The 22271-nt window shown below is 38.7% G+C and overlaps 1 protein-coding gene across 5 annotated transcripts in view; it reads left to right on the top strand.

Moving 5' to 3' along the window:
* DIP2C (DIP2 acetate--CoA ligase C (putative)) overlaps window positions 1–22271 on the top strand; it is a 313844-nt gene that overhangs the window by 202083 nt on the left and 89490 nt on the right. For 4 of the 5 annotated variants that reach the window (XM_014872252.2, XM_088159264.1, XM_088159256.1 and 1 more), the window contains 5 exons: window positions 5289–5420; window positions 6772–6891; window positions 7783–7980; window positions 17673–17764; window positions 21559–21669. In XM_014872252.2, coding sequence (XP_014727738.2) covers window positions 5289–5420; window positions 6772–6891; window positions 7783–7980; window positions 17673–17764; window positions 21559–21669 — 653 coding nt within the window. The remainder of the gene's footprint in view (window positions 1–5288; window positions 5421–6771; window positions 6892–7782; window positions 7981–17672; window positions 17765–21558; window positions 21670–22271) is intronic. The other variant, XM_014872250.2, reaches the window with a different exon arrangement.

The raw sequence follows: 22271 nt of genomic DNA, 5'->3' as shown, positions 1-22271 counted from the left end.
CTGTGTATTTTGGGCTCTCACTGAAAATTTGTTGCAGTCTTTGTTGGAACAGATAAAGCAATCTTACTACTATCTTACTACAGTTTTGTGTGACTGTTCTTCTACTGACATTTCCTTTTCAAGTATATGTAACGAGAAACATGAAAGCATCTTCAGTGTTCCTGATTTCATTTGCTGGAATGGGAATATGTATTCCTTGGTTTTTGCTATGAGTATAGCTTGATGGAACACCTGTATTTTCAGTAATCCTCTCATTATGATCTGGAACTACTGAATTGCTGTCAGGGGAAAAACTTGTATTCATAAATTCATGCCAAATGAATGCTTAGAACCTTGTTTTAGAAACACATACATTGGGAACACGTTAATCATTGCATTTGATTATTTTATGTGACTTCATCTTGAAATGGTGCTGGAAATTATAGCATAGAGAATTAAATTTATCCAAACTCTGAAAGGTTGCATTACTCACACGCAAAGTCTTAATGTGTCTTTAAATATAGCTTCTTTGTAATTTGACATTTTACTAATTTTAAATCTGGCACAGTAAATCTTCTTTTATAATCACTGAGTTTGTGGTAAATAATACAGCATTTATAGAGCTAAATTAAGATGACACTATTCTTCAAAAGAGAGAAACTACTACTTATACATGTTTTATTGTGCCTTGTTGACTATAAAGATCTTGCCTTTGAAGGAAGCAGTGGAGCTTATCTCAGTCTATGTGTATTTTCATTGATTCTGACAGTAAGATACCTTAAATTGCATCTCTTCTTGGACAGTTGTTGAGGCGTAGTAATGTAAAGGTCATTTGGGCACAGAATATGAATGATGAGACTGGGATCTTATGGTTGTTATCAGTCATTGCTAAAATCACTAGAAATGTAAGAGAAACTGTACAGTTGATAACTGTAATATGTATTTCTTCATGGGTGAGATGCATTCTTAAAGAATTTGAAATTAAATTGCTATTTTGTTTCTTTCCCATCCAAGAAGGTAGATTTTGCATTTAAATGTATTCTAAGAGGTAATGGATTTGAGGTATCCCTACATCCCTGGCTCTTTCCAAGGCAGTGGGCCAGTGATGGTAGATGAATAATAATATTTGGTAGGAGAGAAGATGAGAGAGAAGAGTGATCCTATTCCTTAAGGCTCCTCAGCTATCAGAGACAGTTTGTTCTTGGTCACTAAGAACATATGTTACCATGGCTTGATGTTTATTTGGTCCAGGGAGTTATTCTCCAGAGACAGACCAGCCTGCAAGAGAGAAATCAACTGTATAAATGTAAGGCCATGCTCTGAAGGTGCCAATTTTAGTAAATTCAAGGTACAATGGGGAAGACCTTAATGATAACTCAAAAAAGCCTTCCATTCTGGTATCCATTAGGATTTTACCTCCAGAGTGCATCACAGAATGAAAGGGAGATTTTTTCCCAGTTTAAGAGTACTAATGCAGTCCTAAAAAGGGATTTGATAAAAAGCTTTGGCTATAGTATAATCAGAGTTATCTTTGTGAATCATTTGGATAATTTGCATAAGCTATTATATGCTTTTAATGTTAGACTTTCATTTAATTTGACTGCTGCTGCTTTATTGTGGCCAAAGTTCTAGTTTGGGATAGATATCATTTAGATATGTATTCTCAGCTTTAAGATGTTCAGGGGTCTGCATTAAGCTACAGGCAAAATCTTTAGTTTGGCATAGGTATCACACCTGTGTTCAGTAATTCTTGAATTTAGAGGTCAAACTGGTGATATCTATAAAAAATGTCTGATGTTCTGACCCTTCTTTGAGTCAGTACTGTGCACATATCTAAGATCTTCAAGCTTTCATTTGTTGGTATTACATGGTTTAGATTTCTATGTATATAAAAATCAGGGACAGAAAGCACACCCCAAAGCTCTAAAGGTCATGCAGTGAAAATTACACAATGCTTACCTATCATTGTAAATCTATATAATCATCTCACTTTAAAGTTTTGATCCTATAGGTGCATTTAATGTTTCTTTTATATACTTAAAATATGTTTCTGTTTGAAAATCAAAGGCTTCTATCCACATTAAAGGCTACATAGATTGCTAATCAAATAAATATAAAACCATGTGCCATAAGCACAGCTGATAGTTTTCAGACAACTTGGAAATTCTTGTGTTCTGAGGGGGAATTTTAACTTATGCAGGAGACTAGTTTAAAATACAATCTGTCACATCAATACAAGAAAAACCCAGCTAATGGAAAAGAGCTGCATCTCTGATTCTGGATTTCCCTTCACTGCTAACCAGAAGAGCTAGCTTATTTGGGAGTAAAAGCTGCATTTTCTTCAGGTAAAGTGTTACAGGAATGCTTTTTGAGTTCCTGGAGACTTTTCAAATATTTGGTGCTTATGTGAGCTTCCAAACCTCCAGTGAAAGTATTCCTCCACTTCTTTGCTTCTCCTCAGACGTGGGGCTTTGTCAGTGCACGTGCTCTATCCCTACATGAATGGGCTCCACTTTTTTGGGCCTTTTTGATCTTCATGAAATGGGGTAAATGATGTTGCTCCAGTGGCAGAAATGAAGAGAGCCTTAACTGGAAACAGCTGTTCTGTCTGTGATCTCCTAATGCAAGGATATTGGAAGAGATGGGAATAGGAGGTGATGCAAATATGCATCTTTGAGGGAGGAAGTGCTTTGAAGTAATGCAGCTGTCAGTTTCTACTTTTTAGTGAACAGATGTGTCAGGATCATGATTCTTAATGAAACCTCAAACAATTCTTCAAGTTACCTGACAGAAGACCAAGCAGCTTTCTACAGGTTTTGTCTGCAGCCAAAGCTTGGGTTGACTGTTCTGTGCAAAAGAAAAGTGTACATTTCACATAGCATAACAATTATCTTTTTCGTTAGAAGTCATTTGGACCAAATCTTTGTCTGTATGATTTTAATTTCTCCAAGCCTGCTCTGAGACTCAAACTGACCAAAGATTTGTAAAGCTAATGGATGAAACTTAATGCTGTAGATATTGCCATGATAATACATCTGTTAAGCAGCTACTATAAAGGAACACATCAAGACAAACCTTAGTATTTCTCTTATTCTGGATAAAAGTAAATAGCAGCTGGGCAGCAAGGGCACTAGAACTCCTTGATTGAGCAGTGGTGGCTATCTTGGAAAGAGAGTTTCTTTTAGGCAACTTCAAGTGCAAGTGCTGTTTGTTCAAAAGGAAAGCCTTTTACAAGAGAGCAGCATTCTTGTTATGTTCTTTCCCCCTGCTCAGCACTGTGTGTAACAAAGAAAAAATCAGTTTTAAGCACAGAGTTCTGAAGGGAGAGCATCCCTGCTCATATATCTTCTGCCCCATCCATTAAAAAAAATCTTTAACTCCGCTTTGCCTTGAAAAGTCTGAAAGACAGAAATACTTCACTGGAGAGATGTAGGCAAATACAGCTCCGTTTAAATATACTTTCTCATGTTACTAATAGCTGACTAAGTACAATTATTTTCTTAGTCATGATCTCCTATATGCATAGCAAAACTGCATTATATGTAAAAAGATAAACATCAGCATTTTTAAATTGACTTAGTTATTGAGTAATATAATCACAATCTATAAAAAGCTCTTGCCACTTAACAGGAAAGGGCAAAAAATTGTACTGAGTCTAAAATAGTTGATAATGATGAGAAATTTAAAATGAAGACATTATTCAAGCAATTACTGGCATAAGTTTCATTGTTCAATTCATTGTACTTCAGTTGGTCACTTATAGCACAATATAAGGTGTTTGTTTCAGTAAAGTTGTAACAATGGATGTGATCAGAAGCAAAAGCTCCAACTGGACACTTGTAGAATGCAAGACATTTTTGAGTTGCTCAATAAGGCCATTTCATGTTTTCCTCAACCAGATAATATGATTGGGTGATAGGATTGAGCCCTTATGATGTTCATGAATATAAATATTAAATAACAGCTGCAGACATTAATGTCATGTCTTAAATCTACATGATGATTTGTCTGTCAAATGCTACCTTTAAATGAGAAGTATGCAAAATAAGTATCTCTTAGCATCTTTTTCCAGTACGTATAGCCAAAAATTTAGTTTTCTGTATTGATGGTGCATAAACTTAGGATTGAATGCACAAGAATCACAGTGATTCAAAGTTTAAAACTCATAAAAATGAAAGTGCTTTAAAATTACGTTTAAGACTAAAATTTACTGTAGAAGTTAGTGTTCTAGTACTTACAACACTATAATGCTCAAAGATAAGGTTTAGTAAGAAGTACATCTTGAAAATAGTACTGGAACATGATGACGTTTTTCCAGAATTTTTTCATTTTGAACGACTCGTACTCTATTATTAAATAGAATGCATTTCTTTTTACTTCCATGGCAGTAGAATGAAGACCTGCCTTCTTTTGTAACTTAGAGGCTGCTGGGGATCATTTATGTCAATTGAAAGAAAAATTGTTATTTGCTTATGGCGTTTATCTCCATCTAATCTAATGTGGATAAAAACCTGCAAAAAATTTATGGGACAGCCTTTAAAAATAGTACAAATATATAGGAAATACAGACTCAGACTTAAAAACATGGGAAGATGAACTGTGGTAGCGTGCTGAGTTATCAGTCCATGAAAGAGAAAGATTATCTCTGTGGAATTGTTCAGCAGTGCTGGCATGAGTCAGACCAAATCGTGTTTGCCTTCTGGAAGGCAAGGCTTTGTTATGCGGAAGAATTGAAATATCTCTGTCTAAAAATAGTAGACAAGCAAGTGTCCATGAAGAATGCAAAGTTCATGTTTCTTTACATTTTATTTCTTGCCTCTGGTTTCCAAACCTGCTATGATTGACTTTTTTCCTTTCTTAACTAAAACTGACATATTCAAAATACAGAGATTATAAGTGATATGCACTGGCACTTGGAAGTGATTGACAACATGCTGTATTCTTTTGACTTAGAAAAACTAACAGAATAATCCACGAGAAGTGTATTTGTCTGGGTCTTTTCTATTTGCAGATGTCCACAAGCTTTAAGTAAAATCAGATGTCAGTGGAGAACCTACAACATAATTGTATAGTTCTTTTAGTCTATTGCCTATGTGCTTGCAGATATACAGCCCTGTTTTAATCAATGCAAACTTTATTTATTACAATTATACTGCAGATTATAGTTCAATGTAATAATTCCGTGTATTAACGCGTGTTCATACATCGGGGAAAAAATCTCAAATGGTCTCCTTTCCTCTCTGCTTTTTGTTTTTCTGCCCTTTGACATGAGAGGTACACAGTTAAACCTTTTAACTTACTTTTCACAGAAAATCATTCTGCCCCTCCAGATGTTACCACTTACACCTCAGAACACTCAATACAAGTAGAAAGACCACAAGGATCAACGGCACGAGTGGCACCAAAGTATGGCAACGCTGAGCTTATGGAGACTGGTGATGGTATGTCACAAAGCAGAACCAGGGTTATTTGGAGTATCCTGACCTTTTCAGTGGTAACTGTATGCATCTGCTCTTGTTTTTTGGGTGTTCTATGTGGTTTTTTTCCCTGGGCACTTTCTACTTGTAAAAAGTTGCAGCACCTTTACAGTTCTAAAATAAGCTGATATCAATTAAGATAACATAGAGAAATATTTCTTAATCAGCAGAGCTGATTCCCTGTAGAAACCGTTTGGCAAAAATCCAGAGGGAATCTCTTTAGATTTGCCATTATCATGCTGCTTGGTTACAGCTAGTCTGTTTTTTTTAAATGGCAAAGAATGTGGCATGCTAGGATAGCTACATCTTGAAAATTTAGATGGTTGAAGTTTTATTCTCTGAGTTTACATTTTGTTTTCGGTTCTTTTTTTTTTTTTTTTAACAATTATTTGTAAACCCTTCCTTATATATACTGCTCCTCTTCTCTAAAACTTACCAAACAATATTTCAGCACAGCATGGAATTGTTGACCAAGTGTACTGCATCTAAACTTAGTAGCTCCAGCTCTAAATACCACTTGGTAAAAGTTCTGGAGCCAACCTTATGGAAGGGTAAGAAGTTGAAATTCCTGCAATGCAATGACAGAAAGCTATTAGTTCAGGAACAGCTGACATGCACATTTGGAGAGGTTTTGCCCTCAACTAGAGAAAAGGAAGGGGGAGGTGATTGATGGGACTACATTATAAAATGCCCCTTGCACCAGGCTGCCGCTCAGATCTGTGTTTTCCAAAGTGCTGTACGGGCAAGCATTCTCCCTTTGGAGATTGCTGGCTGGTGGGATTGGCTGTAGGGATGTTCAGAGAATACAGGGGCATGCTCAAGTAATACAGCTATGTGAACCATGTTTAAGATGTGTACTGGACAGATGTCCCCTGCAGTATAAAAATAACTCAGAATAAACGACGGAGCAGAGCCTGTGACCCACACTCCTCACCAGGCTGCAGTCTAGTCAGACAATGTTGGTATGGCCAATGATCATGGGGAGGGCCAGTGCCAGGTTTCTCACTGACCATTGCTGAGGCAGTTCTCTCAGGGTACTGACATTGCTGTACTGCACTTCTCTCCCTCAGTCTGTGTGCTATTTCCGCTCTAATTTTGCAGCCTCACTCTGACATTATTGTATTGCTTTTATTTGCATTAGGCATCATTGTTCCTTTTTGCTTATATGTTTTGATGTTAAATACTTGACTCATTGTATGGCTTGAAACTGTAGTTGTGGTGGCCTTGCAGTCCTAGAGCTTTTCTTACCCCACTTGATGTCTGGTGAGTGCAGTGTAGCCATCGACTGATGTCTCCATTGATCCCTGTCCTGCAGGAGTACCAGTGAGCAGCAGAGTGTCAGCAAAGATTCAGCAGCTGGTCAATACACTAAAACGGCCCAAACGACCACCATTACGAGAGTTCTTTGTAGATGACTTTGAGGAATTGTTAGAAGGTAAAATGACTGTTTTTCAAAAGGTTTGGGGATTGCTTATTAAAACTCTGTGAAATGTTTGCCTCCTACATTGACTTTCTAGAAAGCCAAGTAAGCCCTCAGTGGAAACTGCTGGTAGAAAGCTTGGACATAATGCTGTGGAGTCAAAAGTGTCTCTTGTTTGCTCAGTTTCTGGTTCTGCTTGAAAAGAAATGACAGAAGAGAGTGTAGGGAAGCTTTGCTTTGAGAACATTCAGCTGTGGGTTACAGCCATTGCTTTGGAACACCAATAAAAGAAAATATGTTAGTGAGGGAGCATGTTAAATGTTTTGCAGCATCCTTTGTGTAACAGTGAAGTATGAAAAATGAACTAAATATAAGATAGAGTCAATAAATGGAACTTTATAAAAAAAAGACCAGTGCTTTGAGAATTAAGATTCACCAGGATGTGGAAATTTAAATAGTCTTCACAGGAATTTATAAGAAAACATGTAACAGAACATGACTTAAATCAATCTGTTACTTGTTAAAGTACATTTTGTCAGTAGTTCTGCAGTTCATCTCATTACTGCATTTTTCCAGGAAAAAGTATTCTCCATCTCTCTTTAGGAATAAAGAAATGTTTACTATTTTGAAGATAAATATATGCATGCTGCTTCAGCAGTTTCTTTCCCGTCTTGCAGAACTAGTGTAAGAACAAGGACTTTTCATTCCTGAGGTGCATCAGTTGCTTGATCTGTGTCAAAGTTAACAGTAAATTATTCTGTTCCATTTCTCTGTTGCTTCTCAATACCTTCTTATATGCTACTGTTTTCAGAACATTTTGCAAAGGTAACTTATTCTCTTGATTACACAGGTGTACACAGGGTATAGAATTTATATGGTAACTGTATGTCTTTTCATAACCATAAGTTCAACAGCCAGATCCAAACCAGCCAAAGCCAGAAGGAGCTCAGATGTTGGCTATGCGTGGGGAGCAGCTGGGTGTGGTTACAAACTGGCCGCCTTCCCTGGAAGCCGCCTTGCAGCGATGGGGAACCATCTCACCAAAAGCTCCTTGCCTAACCACTATGGATACCAATGGAAAACCACTGTATATTCTGACTTATGGTGAGCACTCTTCAAACTATTTGTGCTTTTGTGTATTCTGTACAGCGTGTGCAGTAAATGCATAAATACAGAATGAAAAAAGCCTTGTAATGACGCACCTGTTCCTTTTGTGAGTAGGGTAAGACAACTCTGAAGCTGTTGATGTTTGAGTATGGGTTACTGAGATGTTATGGTATGATTTATTTCACACAGAGGAAAAGAGCCGAGTAGGTATACCCATGGAATAACAGATTATAAATTAAAACCACCTTTTAAATAGAAATGCATTCTAGGTCAGATTTTCCTGAAGATTAATGTCTAAATCCATTGCCCTTGGATATCACCCAGGCTTTGTTCTGCAAAAGCCTAACCTGGTCAAAAAATTCATCAGCTTCCTGAAGAAGTTAATAGGATTTTTCCCTTGTTTTACTGACATTGTAGTAAGTGTGATTTGAATTATTTCTCCTGATGGGTTAGTTGCAAATGTACCCCCTTGAAATAGATTTGCCAGGATATATTTTAATGTGACCTTTGGTATGTTCACGTAGTTTAATGTGTACTGCCTGACAATGTATTGCAACCAAGAAAGGCCAAATAAAAGTAAGCATAAGGATACTCTAAGAAATAACTCCCATATTGCTTATAATTTTGAGATGTTCAGGAGACACTTGGGAGATGTTCAAAGGAATTATTATGAATAACTGTCAGACTTTGAAAGTGAGTGGGAACATTTCCGTATGCTATTGATATGGATATAAAAAATTGTTTTGGTTTTTTTATTTCTACCTTCTCAGGGACTTGGAGTTCTGTGCAGAGAATGTTGTTACATGCTGTGATATAGAGGTCTGTCTGTTTTGTTCAGTGCTGAACATTCATTTCCTATCAGGAGTCAGACTCAGTGATGGTGTCTGGCCAAAAAGTTGTCTGTTGCAAGTTTGGCACTGCAAATATAGGTAAATGCTTTTAAAGCATAAGAGAACTGAGGGTCATGCATGAAACATTTTTCCTTCAGGTACTTCAGAGTTAAGAAGTGACTTTCAGGGGCAAACATACGATTCATCATTGATGAATGTTTTTCTTCCTTAAGGACATTTTCTTGAAACTAGGGAAGAATTTTAAAGTTTGCAATTACATATTTGCAGAAGTCATGTCATCTACTGAATGCCCTAAATAAATTGGACAGGAAAGGAAATTAAGCTGTTACTGAGATTCAGACCATTTTTCTGAATTTGGGATTCTGTCCAGAGAGTCTGAGCATATGTCCTGCTTTGCCTGAGGCTGTAGGGTGAGCAAATCAACCCGAGGAACATATCTGCACGGCTCGTGGAGCCACCTAGCCTGCTTCTCTGTTCTAAAATAACTCTTTCCTCTTCTGCATTATCTGAATCTTGAGAAAAGTAGGACTTAAATTCATGTTTTCTCACCTTTCATTTAGCAGCACGTTGGGATGTGTTTTCCTGTTGCCTTTCAGTAGTTTCTCGAGGTCAGAAAAAAAATCAGTTCTTTTTTTCCCCCTTTTTTTGGTCCTCTTTTTATAGATAAAAGAAATTACAAACCAAAACATTCCATAGATTTGCTGGATTCTTCTCTACTAGGTGCATTTCATGCTGATATTCTTTTTCATGGGAAATATTCATTCACTATGTCATAGCTTCCTTGAATGAAAAGTGCTTTGGAAATATCATTAACAATGCAGCCACCTGCCATTTCACTGGTGACTTTATGAATGGTTTTGCTGTAGCTACTCCACCTTCTGTGCCTGCAATATTTTCTAGTAATTGTAGGCTTGGCAGTTTTTAACTTGAAAATTAATAGATGTTAAGCCTTGAAATCATTAAAGACAATCCTACTCATGACTTTTTATTCTTGTGCATCCTTCCACTGGCCCTGATAGTAATAAAGTTTTGAAAGATGGGCTTAGCCACAATCTTACCACATGGTATTAATGTGCTTGTTATGATCAGGTGACTAAAATTTTAACTATCAACCCTGATGATTTTCAGTAGCCTCTAGTTTGTACTCCACAGTTATTTTCAAGTTTTTTGTCAATTTAAAGAAATACCATTACCAGGAATTTGTGTATATTTCACAAATATTCACGAATTTTAAGAATAATGCTAATTTTCCAGAGTTTTGGTTTTTGAGATGTTATCATCACTTGCACCTCCTCTGTTTTACTGTTTTTGCTTCAGTCTCTTCTCACACCCCCTTATCTTCATGGAAATCCTCTTCCTTTATCCTCCAGCTTTCTGGTTAAGAGGAAGCTTCTCTTTGATGTCTTTTGATTTCATTCTCAGTATCTTCTGCAGTTTCTTGTCCCTACATGGGTGAATTTCAGGTCTGCCTGCTTATTCCAGACTTTTTTCCACCTTTCCAAGATGATGTCAAGGAGTGTCTCTGTACCTATCAGCTAGATCAAGGCTCATCTTGAGCAAGAATTCTACTGCCCATAACACCAAGCATATTTACCTCCTCTTTTGTGGATTGTTGTAGACGATATTGCCTTCCCATTCATCTCTCAGGCTCTAACTAGAGTACCATAAACAGCCCAGACATTTGTTCCTTTCTTCAGTTTACAGCCATTGTGTAACCTTGCACGTCATTTTAGGAGGAAATCTTTTCAAATTGGGACCTTTAGCTGCATCTACATGGTGAAACCTCATCCCATCTGTGACCTTGGTCTCAATTCTTACATTGGGCTCTCTTCTTGCCCTTGAAAACATAGTGCTGGCCTCTTGCATCTATCCAGGATGCTTTTCTATTTGCCTTTGATGGCCTTGCATGCTGAAAAGGAGCTCTGAGAGTCCACACAATTCTGCTTCTGCAAAGTCTTTCTCACAAGTCCTTTACACCTCTGAGGCCTCAGACCAGAGGCTAAGCTATGGCAGACAGTGGTGGATCAGTGTTGCAGGAACCACCTTGTGTGATATACTGGAATGGATTTGCTGATGTGGATATGTGTTAGTGTGGCTTTGGATGGTGAGTGCTCTAGATTGTGAAGGGCTTCTGGGCTAGAAGGGGAGCCAGTTTAAAGAAGCTTCACTTCCAGCTGTTGCTTAAAACCATTGCTGCCCTTCCATTTCTCTGCAGGAGTTCATCAAATTTGTAATGCCTTGTATCTCCTGTGTCTTTTTCAGCACGTTTTTGAGCTTCTTGTCTTCATAGCATGTCAGGACTTTTTCTCCAAGTGTCTAAGATTACTTTTGATAGAATAGATGTATAACTGCATTTGCAGACTTGATCCTTTTTTTCAAGCAAGTGTTTGAAGCAGTTTGCCTCAGTTCTTGAAGTTCTTCTCAGTGCCCCAGTTGTAATCTTTATTTAATGTATTCAAAATTCTTAAATTCTTTCTAGTGAATGAAACACTATGAATATTACTTGTTTCTCAAATATTTTGTTCCTCTGGGAACTTGTTTAAGTGGAGAACATCTTAGTTAAGTTATTCTCAATCCCTTTATAAATCAAATCACTGAATATGCATAAATTGAAATGTCTGAGATACGGGAAGGAAATATGTCTTTATCAGGTTTTATGAGAGCCTGAACTTTGACTAGAAAAGTAATGTGTGCTTTGAGGAAAAGGAAGACAATTTCTGGCTCAGACAAAGTTAATCAGAGTAGTGAGGCATCTGGTTTTGGTATTAATAATGAAGCACTTAGTGATTTCTTTGAGGAGAAGTGTGAATAAAGGACAATTAAATTCTATATAGTTCTTATGATATCAGACCTACTTTCCTTACTTAAAATGATTATTCTAAGGAGAACCAGAAAGGCTGGGGAAAAAGTAAAGGGTTGAAAGTAATTTATCAATAAACAAGTTTTGAGCATTCTTTTTGTAACCATTGTTAAAAAACAACAAAATGAGTACCAGTTAAATTTGTCTGATTCAAAGAATCTCATTTCCTTTGTCTAACACTGCCTGTAATAATATTTTTTAAAACCATTTTCAGTAGCTCTGATGTAGTGTTTCCCACATTAGAGGCCCACTAGAGACAGCAAGGCTCATAAAAAAGAGCAGATGTGACTCTCTGGGCAGAGGACTGTTTCTTTCATTTGGATTCTGTGGAGAAGGAAATGCTTGGCAAATGGCATTTGTTTGCAAATGAATTGCTGACTTTAAAAATAACTTCAAAGCAACTGTAAACATTTTGCGGCCAAAGTGATCGTCTGCCTCAGCAGAGGTGATGTTGCTCATAGTGGCGATATCCTGGCACAATTTTAAGATAACAACAGGCCAAAAACAGCCAACCCCAAGCCATTCTGAACCTGGTGTGTAATGGGCACCCTCTCCTGATCTTTCTGTGAGAATCCCCTAGACCAGGAATTTCACAATTATCAGCAGGAGAGAGATTCAAGATGCTTCTGACCAAGTAGCTGCATAACCAAACTGTCCTTACCTCTGAAATAACTCAGGACTCACAGAAATATGAGTAGTCATGGTTTAAATCCCCAGACAGATATTAATCTTGTGATTTTTCAATACTTTATACCTTTTCTTCTTTAATAAAAAGACTGAAAATTCCTGTGTTATGTGATTCAGACTTCAATATCAAGCACTGTAATAGTAAGGTTGCCTCTATTCTGAATGTCTAGAGTCCTTCATTCTCTGCAACAGAACATTTTTGTTCTTTTTCTTTGGATTTTTTTATCCCCAAAAACAACAACTTCGTTTTCTGTTTAGGCTGGATCTGAAGAATTCATGAAGAAAGGATTACCGGAGTAGTAAAACTCAACTATTATTTTGCAAGCAAAAAAAAAAAAAAAAGCCCCTTCACCTGCATAGCATTAGGAAGTTTGCCATTTACACATTTACACTAGATTTAAATAATGCTCTTGTGTCTGTTTAATACAAAGTATGTCATGCTGTGGTATTGAGAAAATGAATATTTGACAAAATTATTTGCAGTTAAACTTTGGCAGTCTCGCATTTGCTGTGCACGGAGATTGGTAAGCAACCACTGGTTTGGCTTTGTTGAGTTAGTGCTGTGTGGTGCTGAAAAGTGTCCTGAAGATGATCAGGAAATTCGTTGTGGTTTGTTTTTCTGAGTTTTCTCCCTGATACAGCTGTTCTATTAAAACCTTCTTTACATTCAACACAAATATATAGTCCTTTTACAGATTTGGAAAGGAAGAGGAAAGGGATTTATCTCAGTGCCATGTGAAAAACACATAATTTTTGTTAATGGATCTCTTTTTGTGTGGTTTCTAACACCTTGTGGTTTACCTTCATAATGTGTTGCTTAACCAGATGGGACTGGGTATTAACTACCTTCACTTGCTAAATGTTATTGCCATCTGAGTAGACTTAAAAAGAAGATGACTGAACACAAAATATATTGTTGCTGATGGAGAGTTTATACTGCTCAACTAAATCAAAACCCCAGTGGCAGGAGAAAAAGGACTGTCTCCACATGGGTGCTAACAGTGTTTGTCACAGCTGCCAGAAGGCGAGACGCCGTTTTCCATCCTGTCCTGCCGAGCGTTTCTGCACATGTGATGTCTGCCGGATATGGCTCAGATTCAGAGCAGAGTGGTGCTTGCTGTTACTCACTGGACAGTGGGAACTCTCTGCTCGGTTTGCAAGTGTGTGAAGAACCTGAAAGGCCTCCCTGCAGAAGCATGCTGCTAGGGTATGAGAGTCTGGCAGCAGCACTCTGGCTAAGTGACAGAAGTGGCTAAGTGAAAATCTTTAGAAGAAGATTTATTTCACTAAATAAGCAATTATAAGTTAGGCAACGATATATGGACAGAGAAGCTCTGTTGCTTACCATCTTGTGGATTATACAGGATTTTAGAAAGCAGCACCACAATTAGCAGCTCAGTGGGAGGTAGGAAGAAGGTAATAAATTGTAGTAGTAACAAGGTGTGTGCATCAACTGCCTGTTGTTGGGATTTTGTTTTCCAAAATTAGCTTGGGAAACTCTACCAGTCTGCTCTGTATGGGAAATAGTTTTGTGATCTGAAAACTGAGGGGTAATTCATGTTCTTAAACATCCATGATATGTGTGTGTGACTGGCAGTCCCATCACTGGGTCTGCAGAGCCTGGGCCCCTTCCAGAGGGAACCCTTGTGCCTTAAACACCACTGGACACTTCTGTAGATGACAACAATCCTTCATTATTTAAATGCAGGAAAGTAGCTGTTAATGTTTGTCTAGTGCAATCAGGGCCTGTCAGGCACTAATCCTGTGCTGATGTGGTGGGTAGGAATTTTGTTTGAAGGACCCTGTTGCAGTGGGGATGAGGACAAGAGTGTCAGGAGCAGGAGAGCTCACAGGGTCTGGTGTTCATGGCAGGGAAGCAGCAGTGCAGCTCCAGGCTCTGGCACCTGTGCTCTGCTGCAGAAAGGGCTGAGGGCAGATCCCTGCAGCAGCAGCATGGCTGGGAAAGAGCAGCTCTGGCACCGAGCTGGGACACGGGCTGCTCCCCTCACTACCAAATGAAGCTGTTGCTTGAGTTTTCTGCATCTGTCCCTCTGTCTTCAAGCCAACTCACAAGATTAATGGCAGTGTGTTTATCTGAGGAGGGCTGGTGCTTCACTGAACTCGGGCTGAGGACAATGGGACATATCCCCAGTGGCCGCACACAGATTTCCTCTGGGGCCGTGTAACGAAGCGATTTATCCCGCACAAGGATGGGCCCTAAGCCCCATTTCAGAGCTAAAGCCTTGGATGGAGCACAGCTGGCCTCCTCACCAGGCCTCCCACTCCCACTGCACAGATGTGGCACTGCGTGGAGGTCATGGCAAGGTCTCAGCATCAGGATTTGTGGGAGCGGTTTTAGCAATCGGCTTTTTTCCCAGCAGCGTCTAATCTCTCAAGTTTGCAAAGGAAGAATTGCTCTGAATTGCAGCCTAGGCAGAACCAAGGAAGGAAGCACTTCAAAGATTTCCTTCTCTATAACATCCTCCGTTTCTCAGAGCTGTTATCCTGCAGACATGGAGTCCTTTGTGTTTCTCAGTGGTGTCGGGTCAAGAGGGCAAACAGCCAAGGTGACAAAACAAACCCATGGTTCAGTCCACGTCTGGTCAGACGTTTGTGTCCCATCCAGAAGCCACTGATCTGGCCCTGATTATTCATACATTTCTGGCTCCAGCTTCTGGGTTACTTCTCCTTTTGTGGCCCTTTTTAAATTTACTTTTTTGGAACACAGCTATATACCCTGCTAGAGAAATGACAGTCTTCCTGTTGGACAACTGAGTTCAGATCTGCCTGGACTTTTTTCTGCTTGCTCATGCCTGGGGGTCCCTGCCTGCCCCTGGCAGCCCACACTGGAGCAGAGCTGTCAGCAGCTGAGGGCAGGCAGAGCCTGCAAGGGTTGGAGTGACAGTATAGAGCTTGTAAGGTCTTTGTGTTCCAGCCCCTTCTCAGCTGAATGCAAGCAAGCTGCTTCACTCCCATTTCCCACAGTTTCATACTCAGAGGCACATCTGCCTCAGATACTTAACACAGGTTGGTATCACACCAGTGAAAAGAGAAGGAAAGGGCTGTGGTAACAGAAAATTTGAGTCTTTTTTTGGCCGCTAGAAAATATTATGGCCATGTTTGTGCAGTTCAAAGTGCAGTCAAACAGAAAGGTGAGGAATTAGGAAGGCAGCCTTATATTACTTGTGTCTTAGAAGATGAAATAAAAGTTTGACAATAAAAGAGAATCATGACAAAATGTGTTTAAACTTACTTAAAATTTTACTAGAAAGTGCACCTATAATTTTCTTAGTCTTTGTGAGAACTTAATTTCGGCATTTATCCAGGTCTCTTAGGTGGAGATAATTGTACTGCATACCTGGGTACCTCTGAAGGAATGCATCTACTGTAATATGAATAGCCCATAGGTTTTAAAGAAAATATTTGATGGCACATTTGATAGATGAAAAATTAGTGTGAATATGTCACAAATGTAAATTTAAGACTTGTAACAGATTTAATCTCTAGAGCTAATTTTAGACATAACTTTTCACAGCAACTCCTTCAATGTTCATTTCAAGTTTAAAAGTGTTTTGTGTAAAGATGGTTCACTTTTGCAATTCAGAACTTTTTCCAGGCTTTTGATTTCCAATCTCCAATATTCTGTATCATTACTAATTCCTCTTTTAAGTTTGTTGCCACTGAAGCTTTAGTGTTGAAAAACTAGTAAAAACAGTATTTGCTTTCTTACGGCATCCTTTTTTTTATCCTACTCGCTTGTCAAGTTCAAGTGTTAACTGTAGCAGCAGGAAGGCTTTCAAAGACTTTCTTTCCATCAAATGCAGGTAGTTCTGTCATAGTTCTGTGAGAGTTAATCTTGCAGACATACTCCTGTATCTGTGCTGAGTTTCCAGTGAAGCAGAATTGTGTTCTTTTCTGAGCAGCAAGACAGTCCAACGTGCAAATACTGGAGTAATTTTAATAAACTAAAAACTTTGCAAAGCATAGTTTGATGATACTATATTACTGTTTTCATAAGAAATAATTGCATTTAGTACTTTCTCCATAACAAGCAGCAGTGACCCTTCCAATTTTCCTTAAGTAGGAAAAAAAAGAAAATCTGGCCTTCTCATCTTACTTTATATTTACATCAGATTTACACTTAAAAATGATTCCATAGTATTGCATTTTATAACCGAGATGTGGAGGAACTTATTATAGCAACTGCTTGGCTTAGTTATAAATAGCAATAGTGCATGTTTGGGGATCTGAACCACTGAACTCCATAGGTAATCTGTTGTCAGAACCTATTATCGTTTCAGTTATTGGTGGGCATGAATTAAAGATTTGTTACTGTCAGACTGAATAGTGCTTAAAGACAGTACCTGGGGCCGGCCAAGCACAAGGGCTGTTAAACTTGGTGTTGTTCACATGGAAGTAACAAGGTCTCTAAACAAAGGGCATCTTGAAGAGCAAGGATGCCGATCACCTGGAGCATTAATGAAAAGCCTGTAATGTGGGCAAAGAGGTTTTGTGAGAGAATTTTTCTTTATAATATTGAGGAGGAGACTTGATAAAGATTAGCTAAGAGGGGTGGTGGAAAGGTGAAGAAAGGGAGAAGAGAGACAGTAAGGAGGGGTACCTGGGGCAAGTGAAATGAATCAGAGAAGGGAGGCTATGGGAGCAGGTGAGAAGGAAAAGCCAAGTTAAATGGAAGAAGGCACAGGATGAAAAGTAAAACAGCCATATGGATGTGCTAAGGTTCAGAGGGTCCCTGCTGCTTCAGTGTGCCCCTTTGGCTGCAGAGTGTTTTCTGTTTGTTGGGGTTTTCTTTTCTTTGCCTCTGCTTCTTGGGACTCATTTCCTTTCTCCTTGGTGGGAGAATTGCTTTGGTGAAACCTGTACATTGCCCTCGAGGTCAGTCTGTGCTGAAATGCACCTTGTCCAACTTGCTGCAGCTAAGGTGTTAGGGTGATGTCTGGACTTGATGATGTACCAGCCCCTTCTAACAGCTAATTTCAGAGTCCAGATCCAATTTCCTCCAAAGTAAGAAACTTCTGCCATAAAGAAAACTATTCACACTTTTCTTTTTGTTTTTAAAGTGTTGCTGTCTTGAAAAAAGAAGTTCAAAGAAAACTTCTGATAAGTATTTTAAGTATTTCCACTAGTGCCAGTAGTGGTGTCATATTTAGTTGGAAAACTAATAGAAATGTTCCTACTGTGTGTTTTTGACTCCTCAGGTATTCTTTCTCTTTAATAATATTGTAAAACATAAGAATTTTATATTAATTTTGAAAATTTTGTGTTAATAGGCAAACTTTGGACCAGAAGTATGAAGGTTGCTTACAATATACTACATAAGTTAGGCACAAAACAAGAACCAATGGTACGACCTGGAGACAGGGTGAGTATCTCAATGATTATTTGTAATAGTTCAAATCCAATATTGACAAAGAGAGAATGACGTATTTGAAGTGCTTGGAGGAAATTAGTGAAGTGAAATAATGAGGTGTAGGACAGAGTGCTGAAATCTGTTGTTTCCTCCCTAAGACTGATCATTCAGACAGATGTTTTGAACTGCATAATAAGTAACCTGAGCTGGTACCCCCTGGACTTGAAGTTGTGGCAACATCAACAATAAACATTCCCATGGAAAGTGATTTTTGGACATTGAACAACAGTCTGTTTAGCAAAAGCTTGCTTATGGAGCCTGGAGGTGTCACGTGGATAAAGAACTTACTAATGACTTTGTAGTTGTTGAGATGGTAAAAACAAGAGAAGCATTGTGGAGGACAAAGACAAGCAAAGTCGGCACATTTTGGCAATCTGTTGAATAAATAAATAATGCTCCCTGGCAACAGAGAGAATATTTCCATTCCTGGTTCTGACTCTGAGGCAGCTACTGCTAGAGGCTGAATCTAAGTAGATGGATAAAGCTCACAGTGAGGAAGAGTTGCAGAGGTGGAACTCGAAGATGTTAAATGAAGACAGGAACATCTTATGGTTTTGCTAACAATGTACTTACAAACCTACCCCTTTGACTGCCAAGGCTGGCTGAGCCTGCTGCTCATTTTCTCTGCCAGAGTGTGTATAGAAAATTCCACATGTCCCATTCCAGTTTGAATCTAAGCCATGAAATGGATATTCCAGAACAAATTTGCCAGAAATGCAAATTTTAGTCCTGCCCTAGTGCTTCGAGTTATGAGTGTGGGATCAAGTTTCCTCCCTCCAGTGTCTGATAGAAATTCTCAAACTGTTGGTTCACTTGATCCTCTTGTGCCACATGTGAGAAACATGTCTGCTTACATTACACATCTTAGGGCTTCAAAAATGAGAGCATGCATTAATGCTTCCCAGAAGGTAAAAAAGAAAAAAAAACCCAAAAGTGACAGTCCTTCCTGTGTTTCTTTTTGAAATAAATCATAAAGAAATTAACTAAAGGATCTCTAGATCCTTAATCTAAATTGCTTCCTACAATGGCATACAGCCAGAACTAGGATCTGAAGACTGTCTTTTACTTGACTTACAAGTGTGTCTCTAAGCAACAGCAGAAGCAGCAAGTTATTCGTGTACACATCAAAACAGTCCACCCAGAAAGCTCCAAAAGAATAAAGTTCATATACAGGCAATGTGCATCTCTCCTTATTTACTGTGTGCTGCCTGCCCATCTTCGTAGTAATTTTCTGCAGCAGTCACTAGCACCTCCTAACATTAAGAAAGGATTTGTGGATAGTTCAGGCTGAAAACTGGAAGTCTAGCTAGCACAGGACATGTAAGGAACAAATTGCAGCTCATCTAAAATAAGTCAGCCTAGATTAGAGTGAAACAAATGTTTGTAGCTGAGTGCTTTCAGCATATGCTTTGTGCTGTAAAAACATCGTGCCTGGGCATCCCTATGTAACAGGAACGTGATCATTTGAGGCAACTTCACATTGAAGATAAGGTGTTACAGCACGTCTGATGCTCTAGGCTGTGATTCCGGCTGTTACACCCCTGTTGTAATAATAAAAAAACTTTCTGACCTCTTTGAAAGTGACTTTATTCTATGTAATGTGTGTTGTGTGACAACACTTAAAGGCAGTTTTAAATACTAAATGAAATACAGGTAAATATTTCTGGTCTTTTCCAAATGAGAATGTATTTGTTTCCTTATTTTAATATGTGTAAAATAGTTAATATTTTTCCTTTAGAAACACCTTCTGTCAATACAATCTCTGTTTTTCATGACTACCATTACCTCACCTTTTAGGTTCTTTGTCTGAGCCGAAAAATAAATGAACATGCTTGCATCTTCTTCCCTGTTTCTGGTATTATATGTGGCAAAGTGCATTTGTCTTCTATAGTAACTTCAGAAATTTAACCTTGCATCACCTCAGACAGCTGCCTGGAAATTAATCTTGCTCTCTGAAATATCTACTAGCTAACCAGATTCTCATCTGCTAATATACACTGTATGATTTTGTTCCTTCAGCCTTAGCCCTTTTTGCTTTTGTACACATTATTTATTTATTTGGTATAAGTCTGTTAGTGATTAGTGTTTTTTTGGAGAGGAAATTAATGCTTTGTTCCCACTGGACTTCAGTGAGATTTTTTTCACCTCTGTCAGCTCCTTTTCAAAGATTCCCAGCCAAACCTTCACTGCCTTTATGTAAGCAAAGACCAGTGCAAAACCCAAGAACCCTCAAAGTATATTTTGGGATCTTTCAGATGTTTGCTGGGCTCAGCAATCTCTAACATCCTCTCCATGCACCTGGCAAAATCCCTGTATTTCCATTTGCATATAGTAAGCTCTGCACAGCCATCTCCAGCACTTGAATTGTTTGATGTGCAAGTGTTCAGATAAATTAGCAGTGTATTTGCTCCGGCTCTAAAGAATTAGGAGGTTAAAGTCTTCAGCCTAAAAACCAGAGATATTTTGGACCCACTTGGACAAGGCTGGTTACATTCCTTCTACTTTGAAGAAATCAAGTTTTGGTACATGGAAGGTGACTATCTTTGAAGCCATGTGAAAATTCTGGAAACAATCTCCAGTAACTGCAGCTTGGAGCATACATGGAAACATCATGATTTCACTTCAACAAAACTCCAGTGGATGTTGAAGCAGTCACAACTCAAGAGCTGCTAAGTAGTTTCAGCAAATTGCAAGGTGCTGTGATAATACACCCTTGTCCTGTGTGTGAGCCTAGAGGAAAGAGGTTTGGAATCATTTGCCATGCCTTTGCATTCCACTGCAGTTGACTGTGCAGGAGTTACCAGCTGTGTTACAGCTGTTTAGGACATGAGCTGAGAATGCCCTTCTGACTGAACTGAAACAAAACTGCAGAGATGATCCGGCCACTGAGGTCACTCACTTTAGAGCAGTCCTGTTCCCTGCCCTTGCAAGGAGAGCTGTGGGCTCTCAGAAGTGGCTGGATCCTCAGCAAGGCTGTGAGCCCTCCCTTCTCCTTTCCCTTTGCCTGTGGAGGATTCAGGCATTGTCCTGCCCCACGCAGGCCCCACAGGAATTAAGCTGCACAGGTCAGCACCTACTGAGCATTCTGGTGATCTGTGATTGGTTTTGGCATTCTTTCATCTAAATAATTCCCCAGCTCTAGCCCTGAAGCTGTTAAGTTCAACAAATCCACACCTAGGTTGGCGTGTGGTACGGCCGGTTCTAAATGTGACGTTTGTTTCTAGATTCCAGTTTTTTGTGTGCACACAGCACAAAAACAACAGGGCAGTCCTAAAATGAAGCTGTTGTACAAGGCAAAGTGTTGTGAAACAAAACAGTGTGTTAATGATTGGCATAATGACATCCTATGTCTGGATAATTTGATTTGGTCACATGTACACTTCAGTTTCAGTAATTTCAAGCAAATTATTATATTAGAATCTAAAATCCTTCTAACTGCATACACTTAGGTTATTTAACACTGGTAAAGCAATCAATTAATTCAGAACCAGATGAAAGATGTTGTCAATGTGGGAAATAATGCAGAATGAAAATATTTAACTACATGCTAAGTGAAAATATTCATAAAAGGAATATTTATCAGAATAAATTCTTTCTGATTCCTCATTCATCTGTCATTAGGCATTTGAATAGCTATCTTAGAAGTGCTTTGGTATAATCTCCATCCAAAAGGAAGCATGGAAACTCCAATTACCATTCTGACACCTAGGAGAAAACATTTTTTAACTTACATCTCTTTCTTTCAGGTAACACTTGTGTTTCCTAACAATGATCCTGCTGCTTTCATGGTGGCATTTTATGGCTGCCTGCTTGCGGAAGTTGTCCCCGTCCCTATTGAAGTGCCACTTACAAGAAAGGTGGGCAACTGAGTTTTTTCTCTATACTCCATTTTAGCACTTACATCAGAATAAATCACAACTGAATATAGCTTTTAAATATATTTTTGTGGTTAGCTAGCTCTGAATCTGAGGATATCAAGATAGTGCTGTGTGGTGAATTATATATAGTTCCTTCTTTTTTGTGATGGAAAATCTGAAGATGTGCTTGCAGTTTTAGCAAATGCAGGTCTGCATGGAAAATGAGAAGAAATTTTTTCAAGAGAACAGCTCTGCAAGTTGTTAGATAGATTATCTTTGTTGCTTTTTAAAGCTTTCTGGTGCTGGCCACTGACAAAGAATCATTGGCAACAACTGCTGATTTTCCACCTGTCCCTGCAACCCAAGCTATGTTATAATGCCACTGGTGCTGTGTGTGCTTCTTCAAAGCTGTTGTGGAAATGCCTTCTCCTGTGTCCATATGAGCAAATGTATCCCAAAGCTTCTGTCACCATGGTCACCTCTGCCAAGGGTGACACTTGAACAAATTCAATTCAGTTCTTGCCACAGAACCTACATTCCTAGAGAAAACTCACCACTGCTAATCAAAAGCATTTCACATCAAGTGTTGGTTCAAAGATTCA

This window comes from Sturnus vulgaris, chromosome 1 (genome assembly GCF_052056855.1).
Source record: "Sturnus vulgaris isolate bStuVul1 chromosome 1, bStuVul1.hap1, whole genome shotgun sequence".
NCBI lineage: Eukaryota > Metazoa > Chordata > Aves > Passeriformes > Sturnidae > Sturnus > Sturnus vulgaris.
The sequence above is the reverse complement of the archived record's forward strand: the minus strand, read 5'-3'. Positions and strand labels throughout refer to the sequence as shown.